Below are 18627 nucleotides of genomic sequence, written 5' to 3' on the forward strand. Positions count from 1 at the left end.
TATAAATCCAAACAACGTAGTCGAAAAAATTTAATCTGTTCATCTGCAAGGTTCAGTTGCGTCATTGAAGCGACGACTTTTGCTCCAAAATGCATGTTTTCAATAGCTAAATACAGTAATTTCTTGGATTTTTAAAATCAATATTTTCGATTAGAGTGGTTGTCATATAATTTCTTCGAAGGAAGCAATCATAAATTGTTGTCAAAACTAGGCAAACATTATCATACAAAACATGCAATTTTGGGACTCGGATTGCATTTCTACATTTAAATAGAAGCAACACATAATCCAAAAATTCTAGAAATAACTTTGAAACTGAATCGTTCAATTTTTGCAGTATATTATTTGCAGCAAAGACGTCATTACCGTTGACAGCATCGGTAAAATATAGTTTTAGAGCAGCGTACTGTTCTAAGATTCGAATTACTACACCACGAACTGAAAGCCATCTGGTTTGCTATGGATGTAGAATTTTGTGGGTATTAATATTACAAAATTGCTGAAACTGGATGAATTCGCAAACTCTTTTTGGGCTAGAATTAAAATAATTGTAAATATCGCGGCAGAGATCTTCGACGTGCCTAGGTAATTTGTGACACGCATATGATGCGCACAAGTGAAACGAATGGCATATACATTTTATAATACAGTAGAGACTCGTTAATCGGAATCGCCGGTAATCGGAACGAATTTTCAGTCGGACTGTGTCGTGCTGAATCGAACGTTTTTGATACTAAATTTACTTCTAAAGTATAATTTTCATGTTTTTATATTCTTCAATATATTTATTTTGTTTGTACAAAATGCAGAAATAATTTTTAACGATACGATAGCCTCGATTATTATTATAAAAATTTTCGTTAGGTTTAAAATCGACGAAAATTCAACACGAAGCGACACGCAACGGAGAAAAATTCAACACGAAGCGACACGCAACGGAGAAAAATTTGAACATCGGACAGGTTAATTATATAACTCCTGAACTTTTTATCGAAATTTTCTGAAATTTTGCAGGGAGGTTTGTTTTATTAGGGAGGTTGATGCTATTAAATTTTGATGGTTAAAAGTCGTCGGGGTGGGGAGATAATAAGGTTCGCGCGTATCTCCAATTGGTCCGACCTAATGACGATTTTACTCGTTATTTAGCATTTACAATTGTTCTTTTTTATAAAACTCATCCCTATCCTCAAAATTAAGGTTTTTGCCATTCTATAATAGTTAAAAAAAATAAAAAGTTTTAAAAATAAAATATAACAGATGGCACCACCAAAATTTTAAATGTTGTCGGGAAAGTCGAGCAACTCGTTGCCGGTTAATTTTTTGACAGTTAACTAATAAAAATGGAATTCTTTCGGCTGTTAGATGTAATGTGTTTCTTTGTACCCGAAAGTGTTTCCATGACAAATTCGCTATATTCATTTTTGATTCTCACCATAGGAAATTTTAAATTAAAACATTCGGATACAATAGCAATTATTTATTGTGACATCGTCACAATGCTCTCCGCCTCGAATTAGTAGTGTCTTACCCCTGTACATCATACTTTCCCTGTTAGCAACAGAGTAATGCCGATCATTATCTAAATTCTTTCAAGGGAAACAATTTTTGAATTGAAATAACGTAACTTCCGGACGTTCGTATAAAGTTAATCGTGGCCTCCTTCCCCTAAGATTACCATATACGGTCTCGTCTTTCATCTATCTAACTCCGTTCTCGAGATTAAAGAAAAGACAAACGGACGGACGACCATGGGAATTCGTAGATCTACAGTTTTTTCAAATTGCAGCCCAATATGTGCATAAATCTATTACAATACGTAATATATATAATATATATTTATAAAATATGAAATATTTGCTCTCCCTACAAATTCCCCCTTTCTTTCGCGAAAGGGATTTTTCCCTAGGATTTAGGGAAGATATCGACCGACGACGTCGCTTTCAGTCAGGCATGCGTATTAATCGTATCGTGTTTGTTTTGACGGTCGGCCGACATGCGGGTGGGAAACTTGCTCGAGAAGATCAGAAATTTCGATGCTTATCCGAAAACTTTGGAAGATTTTCGCATCAAGACGTTCGGAGGAGCCGCAGGTAAAGCCAACGTAAAAGAATTTGAGGGGAAAATCGAAATTACACGACGTGAATTCCTCGTTGATGTCGTCTCCATTCCCGGATGTGTTTGCTTAAAGAAATACTAAAAAAAAATATATTAATAAATGTTATTACTTGATTTAAAAAGCCCCGATTCAGCGCCACATGTAATTATTTGCTTCTCGATGGCTGTTGTTCGCTTTATATTTTATAATCTGATCTAACAAGCATTGGTTGAACGGTAGATCCACGCTTTTACGAATTTTTCCCGAGAAACTGAGACGTAACTAACGGGGCGGGCACGTGCCACGCTTTTAATTCCACGGAAGAGCCCCTTGGTGTCTTCCGTGGAATTAAAAGCCTGCAGAATTTATTTGAAACCAATGTTGAATTGGCTGCTGGGTCTGAGGTTTGACCTGGGAGCCAAAACTGTTTGATGTGGCCCCGCCGGGAAAATGGTTGAAAACGGAGCTTGGAACATTTAAAACCTGAAGATGACGGGATAGTTGAGGAACCGAGAGTTCTGGGTCTAGCAATGGTACCGGACTATCACATTGTATCTATTCGGATAGATGAAAATTTAAATAGCGCTATGCAAGAGAATGCGATGATGTCCTTATCGAGTAATAATAATGATCGATGACGAGATATCAAATATCTAGTAGATTCGGTGTTGTAACGAGTTCCGAACCCGGAAATGGACATCGGGTTATATAATCGGCATGACTCGACGTTCGTTTCCGGGAACCCGACTTGAGTGTTGATGTCGACAAAAAATGAAGATAAAATAGAAAGTTTGATCAGAGTATATGGCTAATTACCATCATCATCATCATCTGATGAGATCTTTATCTGCAGTCATAACACTTTACCATACTTCATTGCATCCTGAACTGTTCTATATTCTCAGATCAGCATTGAGTATCTCTCTCCATCTTTTGCAAGAGCATTCTCTTGCCAATTGACATTGAAACTATTGTTATTCATCATCATTCATCTTATTCCATTGCTTTTTATAATTCCTATTATTAATTGTTTCTAATGTATAGCGTGTAATTTATATTCAAATACAGGACACAAGGCAGCCCTACTGTTTCATCAATGGTCATATCCATGGGTGATAACAGAGCAGATCACTGTTTATGTAAATTTTTATTTTATGGCCTTCAAATATTTTAATTAAAAATTTTTTTGGTTTAATTAAAATAGGCAATTATGTACGTACCTAAATAACAAACCAAGTCTTTAGAATAATAAGAGATCACAAATGAAACTTGATAAACCATTTATGACAGTTTTCATTGCCAGAACATGTAAAAAGTAAAAATTGTTACATGCCATTTGTGACCAATTATCTAAGTATTCAAATGTATGTTATATAGGAGATAAATGTGTAATTCAATTCTGTATTATAATTTTAGTAAATGAAAGACTAACAAACTTACGGATTACTACATTGGCTTCCTTGCAATAGGCAGCCATTGAAAACTCATTAAGACAAGTAAAAACAGCAATATGCAAAATCTGTGGCAAGAAGCTGAAAATAATTAAATAAAAAAGTGGCCAAAATAGGAGCACCGGCAATAACAGGTGGCTTTACTTTGTAGAGAATTATGGTATACACCACATGCTTGCTACAGTGAATATTGTAATTTTCTGGTCTTATATGCTACAGTAACTACAAAACCTTACACACATTACAGTAATACCTCGGTTTTCGTTGACTTTGGGTTTTGTCGATTTTTCGACAAAAACCAAAGTCAACAAAAGTCTCGTTTTTGTCGATTGCCTCAGATTTTGTTGGCGTGTTCAAGTGACCTCACTGCTAATTTTGCGAAAACAAAGGGCAACCCACACGTTTTCTGGTGCAGTGTGGCGTTATTTCTCGTTGTGTGAACATTACCCTGCAATGACCCACCATTGGCCAACAGTTCTGTTCCCTGAACAATGGGAGTTTGGTTGTGGGTTTGCGCTTCGCCAGGGCAGGCTGGCTACGTGAAGTTTTCTGGGTTTTCTCCATGTCTATAACGTCTGTATAGGGGCCAGTTACCCTTAAACGGATTCCCGGAAGGCATTATTCCCCTCGATACAACCATCCATAAATGCATACAACTACTATTACATGACAATTACATCACACTTTACCACGGGGCAATATAGGCTAGAAGCTCATGTTCAACTAGCGTCTACAAGACCAGACATTACCCCGCATGTCTAGCCGAACAATTCCATTGCTTTCATCTTAATGCTAATTATCTTATCTTTAATCTTAATGCTTTTATCTTTATGCTAATTAGTCTTTTATGTTAATTTCTTATTGCTTTTAGTATTTAACACTATATTAATTCTCTATAAAATGTGTTTTTGGTATGTATTTTGGAGTGTCTAGAATGAATTAGTTGGATTTACATTGATTCATATGGAAATAATTGCCTCTGCTTTCGTCGGTTTCGGATTTCACCTATTGTTTTCGGACAGATTATCGATGAAAACCAAGGTATCACTGTATAATATTTATTCTTATCTTTAGTGCGGTGTTCAAAAGTATTAGCCATAATTTTATAAACAAGCAAATTTTAACTTTGACAAAACACAGTTAACTTATTTGAATATCATCAACAGTTAAACAATCCCTCTTTTCAATGTTACTACTTTACTTACTAGGTGGCATTAGTGCTTCCCATGGGTGACGATATCAAAATTGTGTTATCAAAATCAAATATGGTATCTATGTTAAATAAAGCCACGTTAAAACTTCTGCCATGTATATAAAGGGATTGCTGCAATTAATTTTGTGCATTAAACAAGGGATAGATTTTAGATTTACTTATAATACGTTTAGAACATACATTTGTTTATTTTTTTAATGTAGTCACCATGGACCTCAATGCATTTGATCAGCCTGGAAACAAGTTTCTTGATGCTGACATCACAGAAATCTTCCACCTGCTCTTGCTACCAAGAATCTCCTTGAGTGGTCCAAAAATATGATAATCATTCTGTGCAAGGTCAGGTGAATAGGGGGATGTGGAAGACATTCCATAAGCAGATCCATAATTATTTGGGCTATCATACAAGATATGTGGGTAGCTGTGCATTGTCATGTTGTCACAGTATACCAGAACTGAGCAAATCATGACATTTGAACCTTATTGCAAGTTTCAAATGATTTTGAAGCAAGTCACAATATGCAGTATTATTCTCTGATAATCCTTTTGGCATATAATGTTCCAGAATTAAACACTTATGGTTCCAGAAAAGTGTGAGCATTATCTTAATGGCAAAAAGAGTAACACACAATTTTTTTTGGTTTCAGTGTTGTGGAATGTCACCACAACACTGCTTGCTGCTTAGTCTCTGGCTGAAAGTAATGAGCCCACGATTTATCACCAGTAACTTTGCTACTCAAAAACTGAATAACCACCCTGTTCCCCATTGGAGCAAATCTGTACGGACACCACCGTCTTTGTTAAGATCTGTTGACAACACAGTCCATGTAATGGCTGGCCTACATGCATATGCCAAGTCTGAATGCTTGAAGACAGGATATCTCAAAATTATAGCTGTCCCAATGAGATTTAAAAATTTTTGTGATCATATTAAGGTTACTTTTTGGACTCGCCCTCATATAAATAACCACTAATTTTCTGACACGCAATAGTCCAACATCTCTTTTAATTTAACGTACTTTAACACTGAACTCAGTGCTGTTTATCAGAAGCATGTAAAATTAAGTTGATGGTCAACCAATATTACATCTAAGATGCCTAACAAAAGCATACAAAAACTTTTTAAATCAGCAAACTGTCCTTTAATAAAGACAATGTTAATAAATGAAAGTGCTAATTCTTGTTTATTAACACTTTTTTTTATTGAATTAATTCATTTGTGTATTATAAAAAATATTGCATTTGAGTACAATATTTTATACCATTAGACTACAAGATTCATATCTGTCTTAAAAATGGAAATTGTAAAATGGGAGTGTTACCAGATATATTTTCATATGAGTATATGTATATTTTACATACATAATTACCGTATTTTCTGGCGTATAAGATGACCCCCGACCGTTACAGTAAAATATAGAGTTTGGGATATACTCGTCCTATAAGACGACGCCTGGCGTATAAGACAACCCCTGACTTTTGAGAAGATTTTCCTGGGTCAAAAAGTCGTCTTATACGCCAGAAAATATGGTACTATTATTACATAAACAAGTCAAAAGATTCAAAACTAAATATGATATAAATTCTTGAATTAAATCATAATTTCTTAATTGAAAACTAAGTCTAAATTTATGTAATGAATTCATAGAGTTAAAATGCAGAATTTTTATTGTGATCTTTTAGTTAAAAGACGATCTTGTGGAATGTCCCGTGTTTATCAATATAAAGGACATCTGTTTAAAGCATCAGTATTGATTTTTGAGGTATATAGGACACACACAGTATATGTGAATTTGAAACAACCTTATAATACATGTAATATATTGTTAATATTATATTTTTATATGAATAACAAAACTTACATTTGTTGTTGTTTTTGTTATTTGTATAAAAATTAAAATTATGCTAATATAAAATAAAAAAAAAAAGATTTTAATATATTTCTATGAGATAATTGATCTTACTTTGTGCAGATCTTTATTTATTCACTGTTTTTTGGGAACACAACTCTGATGTAAATCAAAATTACATTATATAAAGCAGCAGTTCCCTAAAGTGGGAACTGCCACCTTCCTATGGGCAGTGAGTAAATCTAGGGGGGTCAAAAAGAAACAAGTGAGAGGGGCTGGGGCAGGGTACTGAATGGTAACCATAGGCAAGAGTTAGGGTCATTTATAACCTTTTCCTTTCCTTTGTTAAAACAGGTAAGAAGAAACATTGCATTTAATGGTTTCCAAATGTGGAGAACAATGTATGGTAAGGACATAAAACGTGAAGTTCATAGAAAAGTTTTTTCTAAGAATACTTCCAAGTCTTTATCACACTAGGGAAAATGGGTTAGAAGTGCCAGGATATTGTTGGGGGGACGTCGGATATAAGTTTATGGAACCAAGGGCTCAAAAAAGTTTGGGAATCACTGACATAAAGCAATGTAATAAACATATAATGTTGATTATGCTTCTCTTAATTAGAATACATTTTTTTTTTATTTAGTTACTGCAGTGAGTGGAATTATTATGGTGCTGTTGTTTCTGTCAGAACTGCATTATTATTTAAGCACAGAGATTACCGAGGAGCTGTTTGTAGATATGTCGAGAGGAGAGAAGCTACGTATTAATATGGATATTGTGTTTCCTCATATTATGTGTTCATGTAAGTCATTTTGCAATCTAAGTTTTAAATTATTTTTTAATTTGTCTAATGAAAAATTCATTTATATATATAGATATATACATATTGTCATTTGATTGTTTACATGGGGTATATTAATTCTATTGTTGGAGGTAGTAACTTCTTGCTACACAGAATTAGTCAATGAGTGAAAATAAAAAAACAATAAAAGTGTTATTAACAAATATAGACGGTATAATATTTTAAGTATTAATTGCTATTATATAATGGCAATTAATACTTAAAATTCTTCACATATGTTAATTGATGTAAGTAGATGCCATATGGTTAAGATGTAGTGGCAGCCCTATGATTTGTGAGCCCTCAGGAAAATTTATTTGTAAGGCTCATTGAAAGAGCAATGGAGGTAGAGATTAGATTTATTTAAGTCTACAATAATATGAACATTTTTAATATAGAAACAGACAGTAAAACACAATGAAGTAATAAAAATGTTTACACATATATAAACATCTCAAAAGCCGACGTTATTAATCAATGCCAAGCAATTGCTGCAATGCATTGTGCTGTTTTTCGGCGACTATTAATAATTAAATTTTAGGTAATTTGTTACTAGAAGTAGATTTAGGCACCATCTCTTATTAAATTTAATAATTATAATTAATATTTTATTAAATAATTTAGAGTATTCTGGAAGAAAAGAATCGTCCCAGAGCGGGACTCTAAACAACCACTCACCACACCAGGATATAGTTAATCACTTATTCTGAACCAATTATGGTATGTAGATGATGAAAACAAAACAAACAAAAACAAACGTTTTTGAACTTTTCCTAAGTCCATCATCAGGTTTTTTAATGTTTCCTCAATGGATCTTCATTTTGGAATAAAATTTGAATATAAGTTTGAAAGGGACTCTAACTCACAACTCCCTCTTACCATGTGGATGCATTGTCAGTTACACTGCTTGTACCCCCGAGTGTTTCTCTGCTTCCAGACATATTTAATCTTAGATATAATCATCTATAGTTATTCACAGCACTGACTGGGAATGACTCCTATGCCCACAGCCCTAAAATCACTTACTGTGACACTTGGTCAGCTATCATTTTACCCCAGCATGGTGTAAATATATATATATATATATATACTTATAAACGTACTTAAAATTTAATTATTAATAATAACTGAAAAAGAGTCCAATGTGTTATGACAGTCATTTGGCATTGAAAAATGTTTACAATACTTTTACAATGGTGTACAGAAGTTCACCTAAAAACATCTCTCCTGCTTTTTAACAGTTCTGAATTCATTAATTACAGAGGAAAACTCCACTTTTGTAGCAATATTTTTCAATGGATAAGATTGAAAATGATGAAATTCTCTTGATGCATTGTTTCAGGTGGTATTTCTTAATCAATTTTAACTTTGAAAATGATTGATCTGCAGATGCAACAGATACTGGTGCAATTAGATTTAAAATAATTACTAATTTGATGATTTAACTACTAAAATATAGCATCAAATTTGCAAAGTTCCTTAAGTGCAAGGCCCTAGATGTTGCCTTTTTTCATCTGTATGTAATGCCACTCCTGCCAAAGAAGTAAAGGCATCAGCCTTTCTGGTAAACTTGGGTTTGAATTTTGCCAGAAAATGTCACTCCAAGCCAGATGAAGGACTGTGGGTCTTCCTTTTCTTCTCATCATAGCTCTTTAAATTCTTCTATGACTGTGTTATGTAAACACATAAATAAACAGTCTTAAAACGTTAGAATAATAGTAAAAAACGGCTGTGGTTAAAAGGTTTTTAAGAGTGTTTGTTTGTGTGTCATCATAGCTCTACTTTCACTTTTGCCTCATCCTATCTTTCTTCTTTTTGATTATCTTCACCCCGCTGATCTCCTGCATTTCCTACTCTGTCATTCTTTCTGTTTTTTTAGGAACATTTCTTACATTCTTTTATTTTCCTCTAAAGAGCTCATATTCTGATAATGTCTATGAAATAAATCAAAAATTTTTGTTTTGAAAAATTTCAAGAAATTAAATTGATTATTATTCAATTTTATAAAAATTATTTCTTCGGTTAAGCAAGGGCTTTTTTACACAGATATCATTGACAGAAAAAATTTATTTTATAATAATGGTGTCTATTTCTGTGTGTGTTGTGTGTATTTTCTTTACCAATAAATAGGTATAGTTGGTGCAATGAGAAATTGCACTTGGTCAACACTAACTGTTCCTATTTTAGTGGAGCTAAAGTGACAGGATGGGATAGTTTTGTGGTAATTTTGCTATGTGCGCCAGTACTTATCCCCCACGAGTTTTATCGGTTATAATACGTCATGTTTTCTTAAAACTCTCTGTAGCCTGGTGATAATTGGGAAAGTAGGGAAGGGCCAGAGGAGTTATCTATTTAATAGTCTTTAATGCCTCTTTAATGGAAACTGCCTCTTTAATGGAAACTGTTTTAGGAGATTCTTGGAATTTTTTTTTCTCTGAGAGAGGTTTTAAAAAAAACCAGTAGAGAAAAATTTTGATGCAGAGAGTACTACTTTATCCCATTCCCCTAAAATAGACACATTTAGTATTGACCAAGTGCAATCTCTCATTGTACCTGCTATACATAAACTTTCATTGTTGAAATATATCAATAATTTGTAGACTTGACTTTTTGGGCTGCAGTTTGATAAAATTGTAGATCTATAAATTCCCGCCGTCGTCCGTCTTTCCTTAATCTCGAGAATGGAGTTAGATAGACGAAAGACGAGACCAGATATGGAAACATTCCAGGCAGGAGGCCTTGATTAACTATATACGAACTTCTGATGCAAACCGGGAGTCGTGGTTTTTCAGTTCAAAATTTCCCCAAAAGCATTTAATAGATGATCGGCACAACTCTATTGTTAAAAAAAAAGTATGATGTACTGTACAGGGGCAAGACACTACTAATAATTTGAAGTGTCAGAGCATATAATTTAAATTAAATAAATTAAAAATATGGTTAAAATTGTAGGCTGGCATTGTGACAATGTCACAATAAATAATTGCTCGTATATGATGGTTTATAATTTTTAGTTTAATTATAAAATGTTAAAAGCGAATTAGATTTAACAACTTATATACTAGAGTAAAATTAATATGTATAAAATAAACATGTTTTCCTGTTAATAAAACATATGGTAATTTTGCAGAGAATGCCAAGTGTTACAGTTAATAACTGAAGAACAAGTGTTTAATTATAAAGATGTTAAACTACTATAAAAAATTTTATGAAATAATAAAATAATTATTTAATTATTTCTAATATTAAATATTAGTTAAATGTTGTTTATCATAACATTTATTAAATTATATATTAGATATATTGTTTATGATGAAATTTGCTGTGAAATAATAAAATAACTATTAAGACAATTAGATTTACATTCACCAATTTTTCAAATAATTTCAGATAATAATTAAGATTTACAATTAAAAAAAAAAAATACTCTTATTGAAACAGATCTGTTATAAATTATTTGAATACAGGACATTTGAAAATTATTTTTATAGCTTTTTATCCATTGTAAAAAGTCAACCACAGGATGCGGAAGTACTATCATTCCTACTTTTATAGCAGAGAATTTACTCAGCTTATTTTGTAAGCCTGTCTCATGCCTAGCTTTGAAATACAAATTTCCAATATTTTAAATCAGAATGTTTGGCTCATTTAATGACATTATTTATAAATGTTTAACCATTGAAACATTAAGTTTTGTGCGCTTTTTTTTTAAGCATAAAAAAAACAAAAAAAAAGAATTGGGTATGTCAAAGTTAAAGACTCGCAGACAATCAGAGGTTCATCATCCTGCTGAAAGATGATACGCAATTGCATTCATTCCAGCCGCGATAGATGAAGTGTTTTAGAATGTCTAGGGAGGCAATGAAAGTCACTGTTGGTTCATCGAAGAAAAAGGATCATATAACAGGTATTCGGAAAGATTTAACAAATTCTCTGTAAAATGGGACAATACTAGTGAGGTTAGGCCGAAGTTTTAAACGTGAAAACATGTACATCAGACATTCAGCGCTGCTTTCCTGTAAGCCTAGAAGTTTGACAATGACATTTGGAAAGTAAGTGGAATCATGCTCGACATTCCAAATGCCATTGTCAAACTTGTAGGCTTACAGGAAAGCAGCGCGGAATGTCCGACGCACACATTTTCGTGTTTAAAACTTCGGCCTCAACCTCGCTAACAAAACACATGGATTGACTGACGGAGGTTTTATTTTTTGGTCACCTAAATTGCCCAACGTCAATCCTGCAGTTTCTTTCTGTGAGGATTGATCAAAGATGACAAAAGAAACACAGTCTACTTCTTAAGGTAACCACATCATCAAAATCTCTTGTACATTAAACTGGTACAGCCCTTGATGATATGATGGAAAGAATAACAGCTGCTATTGAAAAAAGTCGATGTGGATGTACTGCAGAATATGTGGCAGCATTTTGGAATATTGCCTAAATGTTCTATGCCTCACCAATGATACTCATATTGAATGTTTGCAATTTCATCATATTAAGAAAAAAACGTGCGTGTATTTAAATTTCCTTGATTGATAATTCTACATCCATTAGTAAATTGTTCATTTAGTATCAAAGTTGTAAACTTCACATTATCATTTTCTTGTTAACAGTTTACAATACATGAAAAGGGTAAATAAATTCATAAATTTTATATTAATGAATTTAACTAAATGATTTATTTATAAATAAATAATATCCAAATTTTAAATTTTAGTATATAAAATTAAATATATTTATTTTGGATAAAGTTAGAAAATACAAGTTTATCCTTTTGTGCAAAATGAATGTATTTACTTCCTTATAAAAATAAGTAGATATACTTGTGGATACAAACGACATGAATTAAGCATTTGATTCTCACAAATTCGCGAATCTTATTTTGGATAATACAGTAGAATTTTTTTAAATTCAAACTTGCTTACAAAAGTATTGCTACAAAAGTGAGTTTTTTTACAAATTTTAAAAATTAAATTTATATATGTATTTTGTATTGTATTAATAAACAAAATTATTTGCTTATTTTTCACTTATGTATTGGGTTGTTCGGAAAGTAATTTTGTTTTTTTATTACTAGAGGAATTAGATGTACTTTTACCAGCCGATTTTATTTTAAATCACGTTTTCATTATATACTTCGACAGCTGACATTTTAAGGCTTATTTGTAAAAAATTTTGTTTGATTCTGTACAATTGTTTTTTTTTTTTGGCGTCCCATCAAATTTGGAAAATCGAAAGCATCATTTTCGGCATATTTTGCTTTTTTATAACTAGAAAACCAAAATGCTGTTCAAACAAGAAAAAAATTGTGGTACATGTTTGGAGAAGATGTGTTGAGAGAAAGACAGTGCCAAAACTGATTTACAAAATTGCGTTCTGGCAATTTTAATATCGAAGATACACCACATTCTGGATGGTCATTTGAAGCAAACGAAAACAAAATAAAGGTACCGATTGAAGCAATCTGCCATATAACAACACGTGAAATCACTAAGAGATTAAATCTGTTAAATTGAACCGTTTATTATTGCTTAAAACAAATTGGTTTCGTTTCAAAGCTCAATATATGGTTTTCACATGTTATTAAAGAGAGATGCTCTCTATGGTGGGATTTTAAAGAAATTTGTTTTTGAGCTTTTACCAGATAATTTAACAATTGATTCGAAAGTGTACTGCCATCGAGTAAACAAATTGAATAATATCATCAAACAGAAAGGGCCAGAATTGATCGACAAACAAAGTTTAGTGTTTTACCATGATAATGCCAAATTTCACACAAGTCTGGTAACTCGTCAGAAACTGTTATAGCTTAGATGGGATGTGTTATCACACCAACCATATTTGCCGGATCGGGGACACTCAGATTATTACTTGTTCTGGTCTATACACATTTTTTTAACTGTAAGACATTTACTTGAAGTGACAATGTCAAAAATCACTTGGATCAGTTTTTTGTAAACAACAATCAAAATTTTTATGAATGTGAAATCATGCTACTATAGAAACAATGACAAGAGGTATTTGACCAAAATGGTCATTATATAATTCAATAAAATATTTATTTATTATAAGAATATTGTGTTTATTTTTCTATGGAAAAACGAAATTACTTTCCAAACAACCCAATAGAACCTAACCCTATACCTCACTGCAAATATGGGTTCATTTTATGCCGATTTGATTTGCACCAGCTTTTGTAGGAATAGAACTGTGGCATAAACCGAGGGCTACCTGTATTTTTTCATAGGATTATTATAAAATAAAAAAATATTAATGTTAAAATATATTTTAAAACATCGTAAAGAAATTTTGTGATTTTTCATGTCAAAAAGTCCATTAATTATTGCTTCCTGCTAAAAACAGTCATTTGTGACATTGGCAACGACTTCAATTTCCATTAATCAATGTGTCACATCAAGTTTATAATTGTATATGCTATCCGATCCATGTTTAAATTAAAACATTCTTTTAATTTAAAAGTTTTTACATTAATTTATGTTTAATGTTGGACAGCAAATCATATGGTAGGCATATTTAATTATTTATAAAATTTAAATCAAATTTTCCAAACTATGTAGCAATAATTATTAATTGTTTTATTTTGTGTGCAGTAATTATCGGAAAATTTATGGTCCCGAAAATGTTCTACACTTCAAGATGTGGCATTGTCTTGGTATTATTAACATTACTGCTATATTGTGTCACCATATTACTACAGTGTTGGCTCTTCTTAAATGCAGCTCTTGAAGCATGTCTAGTTGGTTACATACTGGCTAACCCTGGTGTAAACAGTTCCTGAAAATATTAGCAAGAACATCAACAAGACACTCTAAAATCCAGAAACAGAATTAAACCCCTTCATTTAGCACGAATTTAGTTGTTAATGATAAAACTACAACAGATTTTTGGTTAATAGACAAATAACAGGCTATTAGTTTTTTATAGTTGAGGTCATTGGATAATGTAGACCAACACTCAGATGTTTTAACCAGATTTTCTCTATCAGTTTTACATGCTCTGATTCATTTCTTCATGTGACACTAAATGCTTTCTATCATATTTAGATCTGCCAAATTAGCTGGCCAACTCATCATGTCAATCTGTAGATGACATGATGAGTTGGCCTGTGTATGTTTGGCTGTATGTGATAAGGTATTGCCCTGTTGAATGAGCCATGCAGATTTAACTTCTTGATACTAGATATTAGATAAAATATTGCAAAATTTTGAGATAAGTGTATGAATTAATGTATTGTTTGAGTAGGCATAAATTTCCTATACCTGCAGCAGATATACATTTTCACATTATAACTGTTGTTGGAAATTTCACAGATGATTTCAGGATGTTAGACTGAAAGCATGTCATATCTATCTATAGGTGGGCCCACCAGTGGCCAAGTGGCTCTATTCCCTTAACACTGAGAGTTCGGTTGTGGGTTCATGTCTCGCCAGGACGGGCTGGTCACATGGAGTTTTCCAGCTTTTCTCAACATCTGTAATGCCTGAATAGGGACCAGTTACCCTTAAAAAGACCTCCCAGAAGGCATCCCCCTAGGTTTTCCCCCTAAGTGTTGCATTGCCATAATCTAACAAAACAAAACTATCTATAGACACAGGGAACCTCCATCATCAATAATGATTTCAAAGACAGTATTACTATTTGTCAGTTTTCTTTTGTCCGGCATAAATGTTCTTTTGTCCACTGCACTTGACATAAACATTGTGTTAAGAGAGTTTAACCTTTGGCACATGTGGTTGGAATCCCATTTCTTCAGAATATCTTCCTAAGCCTTTACGTTTCCAGTATCCAAGACAAAATTAATCACCAACTAACGTTTTCAAATCGGACGGACCCCGATGTAAAGGCAGATTTTGACAACACCAGCCTCATTAAAAGGTCATTCGATATGGACCACATCAGGGCCTTGGAGACCCTTGAGATTTACAAAGCATCAAAATCGGGGAAATGTATTAATTTCAAGGATGGCAACGTGTTATCGTATGCGTGGCGATATATATCCGAGGTGCACCCGCAATGGTAGCCGTGTAGTATTCCTATACAGATCGACAGCGTCATTTTTACGATAATCTCATATATATTAAATGCAAGTTGGATCGTTTTCAGTTATTGCACGCTGGAGATGTTCTATCATTTGAATCTCAAAAGCATTCTATTGTCGTTGCATTCCATTTTCAAAACCTGACGAAGATCTCGGAGGAGATTCGAAAACGTTAGTTGGTGATTAATTTTGTCTTGGGTACCGGAAACGTAAAGGCTTAGGAAGATATTCTGGATTTTATATGTACCGGTATGAGGATTGTTTTCTATCCCATTTCTTGTAAACAGAGACTTGTTTCCCTGGAGACTGATGTTTGCAAATGTGCTGATCACTGCCTAGCCGTGGTGCTTGCTGATGCAAAGTCTGGAGGAGAGAAAGATGCATCTTATAACTTGTTTGTCATATATTGTGGTTTTTCTAGGTTATCTGGAGCAATTTTGATGACGACACCATTTTGTTGCATAATTCTTTTTAGGCACTTTTCAATGGATGATTTCTGAATGTCTGCTTCAATGTTTTCCTTCTAGCATGCTTATCTTGTATAGTTTGCTTCTCACTGTTTGACAGGGTTGGTTTTCTTCCCATGTTTACAAACTTGTTAAATATTTGTAATTGATTTGGTGTTTATAAGCACAACCTCATTTGCAAAGCTTTTGCATTTTCTGTTATGAATCAATCATATTGCTAAATTTTTGAACCACGGCTAATCATCTTGTTATTTTTTGGCCACAACTGTCCATTTCATTTGTTTAATTTATAGTCAGTAATTTTAATTTTGCATTATTGTTCATAGGAGAGTCTAACTATGCAGTTCATGTTTACTATAGGAAGATAATGCATTTGTTACATGCATGCTTCATCTCTTGCTAATATTTTGAAGAGTTCTAGTTTATAAGTAGAGGTTGTGCTCTGGGAATTATCTTATAATTATTTTATTTTAAAATAAAAGTACTTTCTAAATATCAATATAATATAATATATATGTTATTATTTAAATAAAATTTGATTTTTCTAATTTCAGTTTTGAGTATAGATGCCATAGATGTTTCCGGCGAACAACATATTAATGTCGAACATAATATTTTTAAAAGACGATTGGATACTGAAGGGAAACCAATTGAAAAACCAGAAAGAGAAAAAGGTTATTTTACATTTAAAGTTATATTTAAGTTATGATTTTAAAACTTCAGTTTTATAGTAAATATCTTAATTTATAATTGGGCCGCAATTTGAAAAAAATTATAGACCTATAAATTCCCACTACCACCTGTCTGTTCGTCCTTCCTTAATCTCGTGGAGCTAGATGAAAGACAAGATCAGATATGGAAAGCTTAGGGATAGGAGACCCCGATTAACTATACCTAAACTTTCAGTCTGTGCCAGAAGTTGTGTGGTTTTTTTAAATTAAAAGATTATTAGAAATTGCAGTCCAGCATTGTGGTGATGTTGCAATAAATGAAGCGTCCAATGCCATTTTTCTCTAAATGCATTTTATCGAAGAATTGAATTCTAAATGCAATATTTTCTTCTGCAAAAAAAATATTGTGGCAACATCGGCACTGTAAGTGACTGTATTTTAAAGTTGAAGCCATAACTTTTAAAATGCCAGAGTGCAAGTCACGTGACTTTTGGCACTTAAAACATTACAGCTTATATTTACATCATTTCGGTATTTAGAAGAATTTGTAACCTAATGAATTTTTTACCATTTTATTGTAAAATTGAAATGAATCATTCGCTAGAAAAAGCGTTTTTTACTTTTTCTAAAAGCTTTGTTTTTTGGCATTTACAACATTATGGCATTGCATGCTTCAAATAATTGTTCATTACTTATTATTCCACTATTATAATGTTAACACCAATTGTTGTACTTCTTAAGTTTCACAACATGACAAATATAGGACTTATCATACAGTATGTACGAGTATGTTTAAAAGAGCATGGAAAAATTGTTTAAATTAAAGAATTGTCAACAGCTGAAGAAGGGTTTAGCTGAAATGCATAATAAAATTACAGTTCAAAGTCATTAATAATCATTGCTAAACAACACATTCACAAAATTTATTTCTTTATACTTGACTTGTAGTGTCTGTGATATATAGAAATGATCCAGACGGTTGTTGGGTAAAAATGCGCATATGAGGACTTCACAAAATTAAACACTGAGGTTGGAATTAACAGGGTTCTTTAATGAGAAACAATGAATCAAAGACTTAATCTAGGTTAACACTGTTGCTTGCTGGACACAGTTACCAGTACACACGACAATCACCAGATTAACTCGAGGTTAATCATTCGATTCGAACAAGGACACTTTACAAATAATTTACAAGACGACAATAGTTTGCTGAATTATCTCAGTGTACGATAATTTACACAATGCATTGGTACACAGTTTCAAGGTGAGAGGTATCAGCCACATGGTTCATCAAAAGAATAAAAATAAAAAATAATAGTCTTACGAGGTTGTGCTCTTACAAGTCTCTGTTCAACATTAATAGTTAAACCTCAGGATGTTCATCTCAAGCCGGTGTACTTGGATTGTCTTTCCAGGCAATTGGTGACTCTTCTTTCACACTCGATCATGGTCTGTCTCGACCTTACGTCACTTCTCCTCCCGATATTCGATCTGAAGTCCTGTCCAGGTCAGGTTAGCATGAAGATAAGTCCTTCCACACCTGGAATACACGCTTTTATACTTCCTGCCATTTGCACCTCCTCACTCCCCCACATGGCCATCTAAACAACCAATCCACACACAACATAATACATTGCCATCCGAAAAGGTGGTTTTTACAACAAACGGAAATTATCCTTTTCTCCCTTACAACTTACAAAATCTGGCACAGACCAACAAAACACAATTACAAAAAAATTATAAAACAACAAGGAAAAAAGGTATAGTGACGAAGCTCTACAGACTAAACAAAAATAGCTACTGGAAAATTAACTATTAAAAACAAAAACCTTAATAATTCCAGCATTAAAAATATTTAATAAAAACGTTTTCGACTGTTTTAAACAGCCTTCATTAACTTAAGATTGTTATATCGATGTAATCCTACAATATATCGATTATTAAGAAACGACAAGAAAAAAGAAAACCAGAGTTTTA

General features: G+C 32.8%; 1 protein-coding gene across 2 annotated transcripts in view; it reads left to right on the forward strand.

Moving 5' to 3' along the window:
• Nucleotides 1-1948: 1948 nt before the first annotated feature.
• LOC136971278 (endoplasmic reticulum-Golgi intermediate compartment protein 3) overlaps nucleotides 1949-18627 on the forward strand; it is a 41708-nt gene continuing 25029 nt past the window's right edge. For both annotated transcript variants that reach the window (XM_067265737.1, XM_067265738.1), the window contains exons 1-3: nucleotides 1949-2090; nucleotides 7253-7411; nucleotides 16534-16653. In XM_067265737.1, coding sequence (XP_067121838.1) covers nucleotides 1994-2090; nucleotides 7253-7411; nucleotides 16534-16653 — 376 coding nt within the window. In that variant the 5' untranslated portion in view covers nucleotides 1949-1993. The remainder of the gene's footprint in view (nucleotides 2091-7252; nucleotides 7412-16533; nucleotides 16654-18627) is intronic.

Source organism: Centruroides vittatus, unplaced genomic scaffold, assembly GCF_030686945.1.
Source record: "Centruroides vittatus isolate TY-2023 unplaced genomic scaffold, ASM3068694v2 contig_2433, whole genome shotgun sequence".
NCBI lineage: Eukaryota > Metazoa > Arthropoda > Arachnida > Scorpiones > Buthidae > Centruroides > Centruroides vittatus.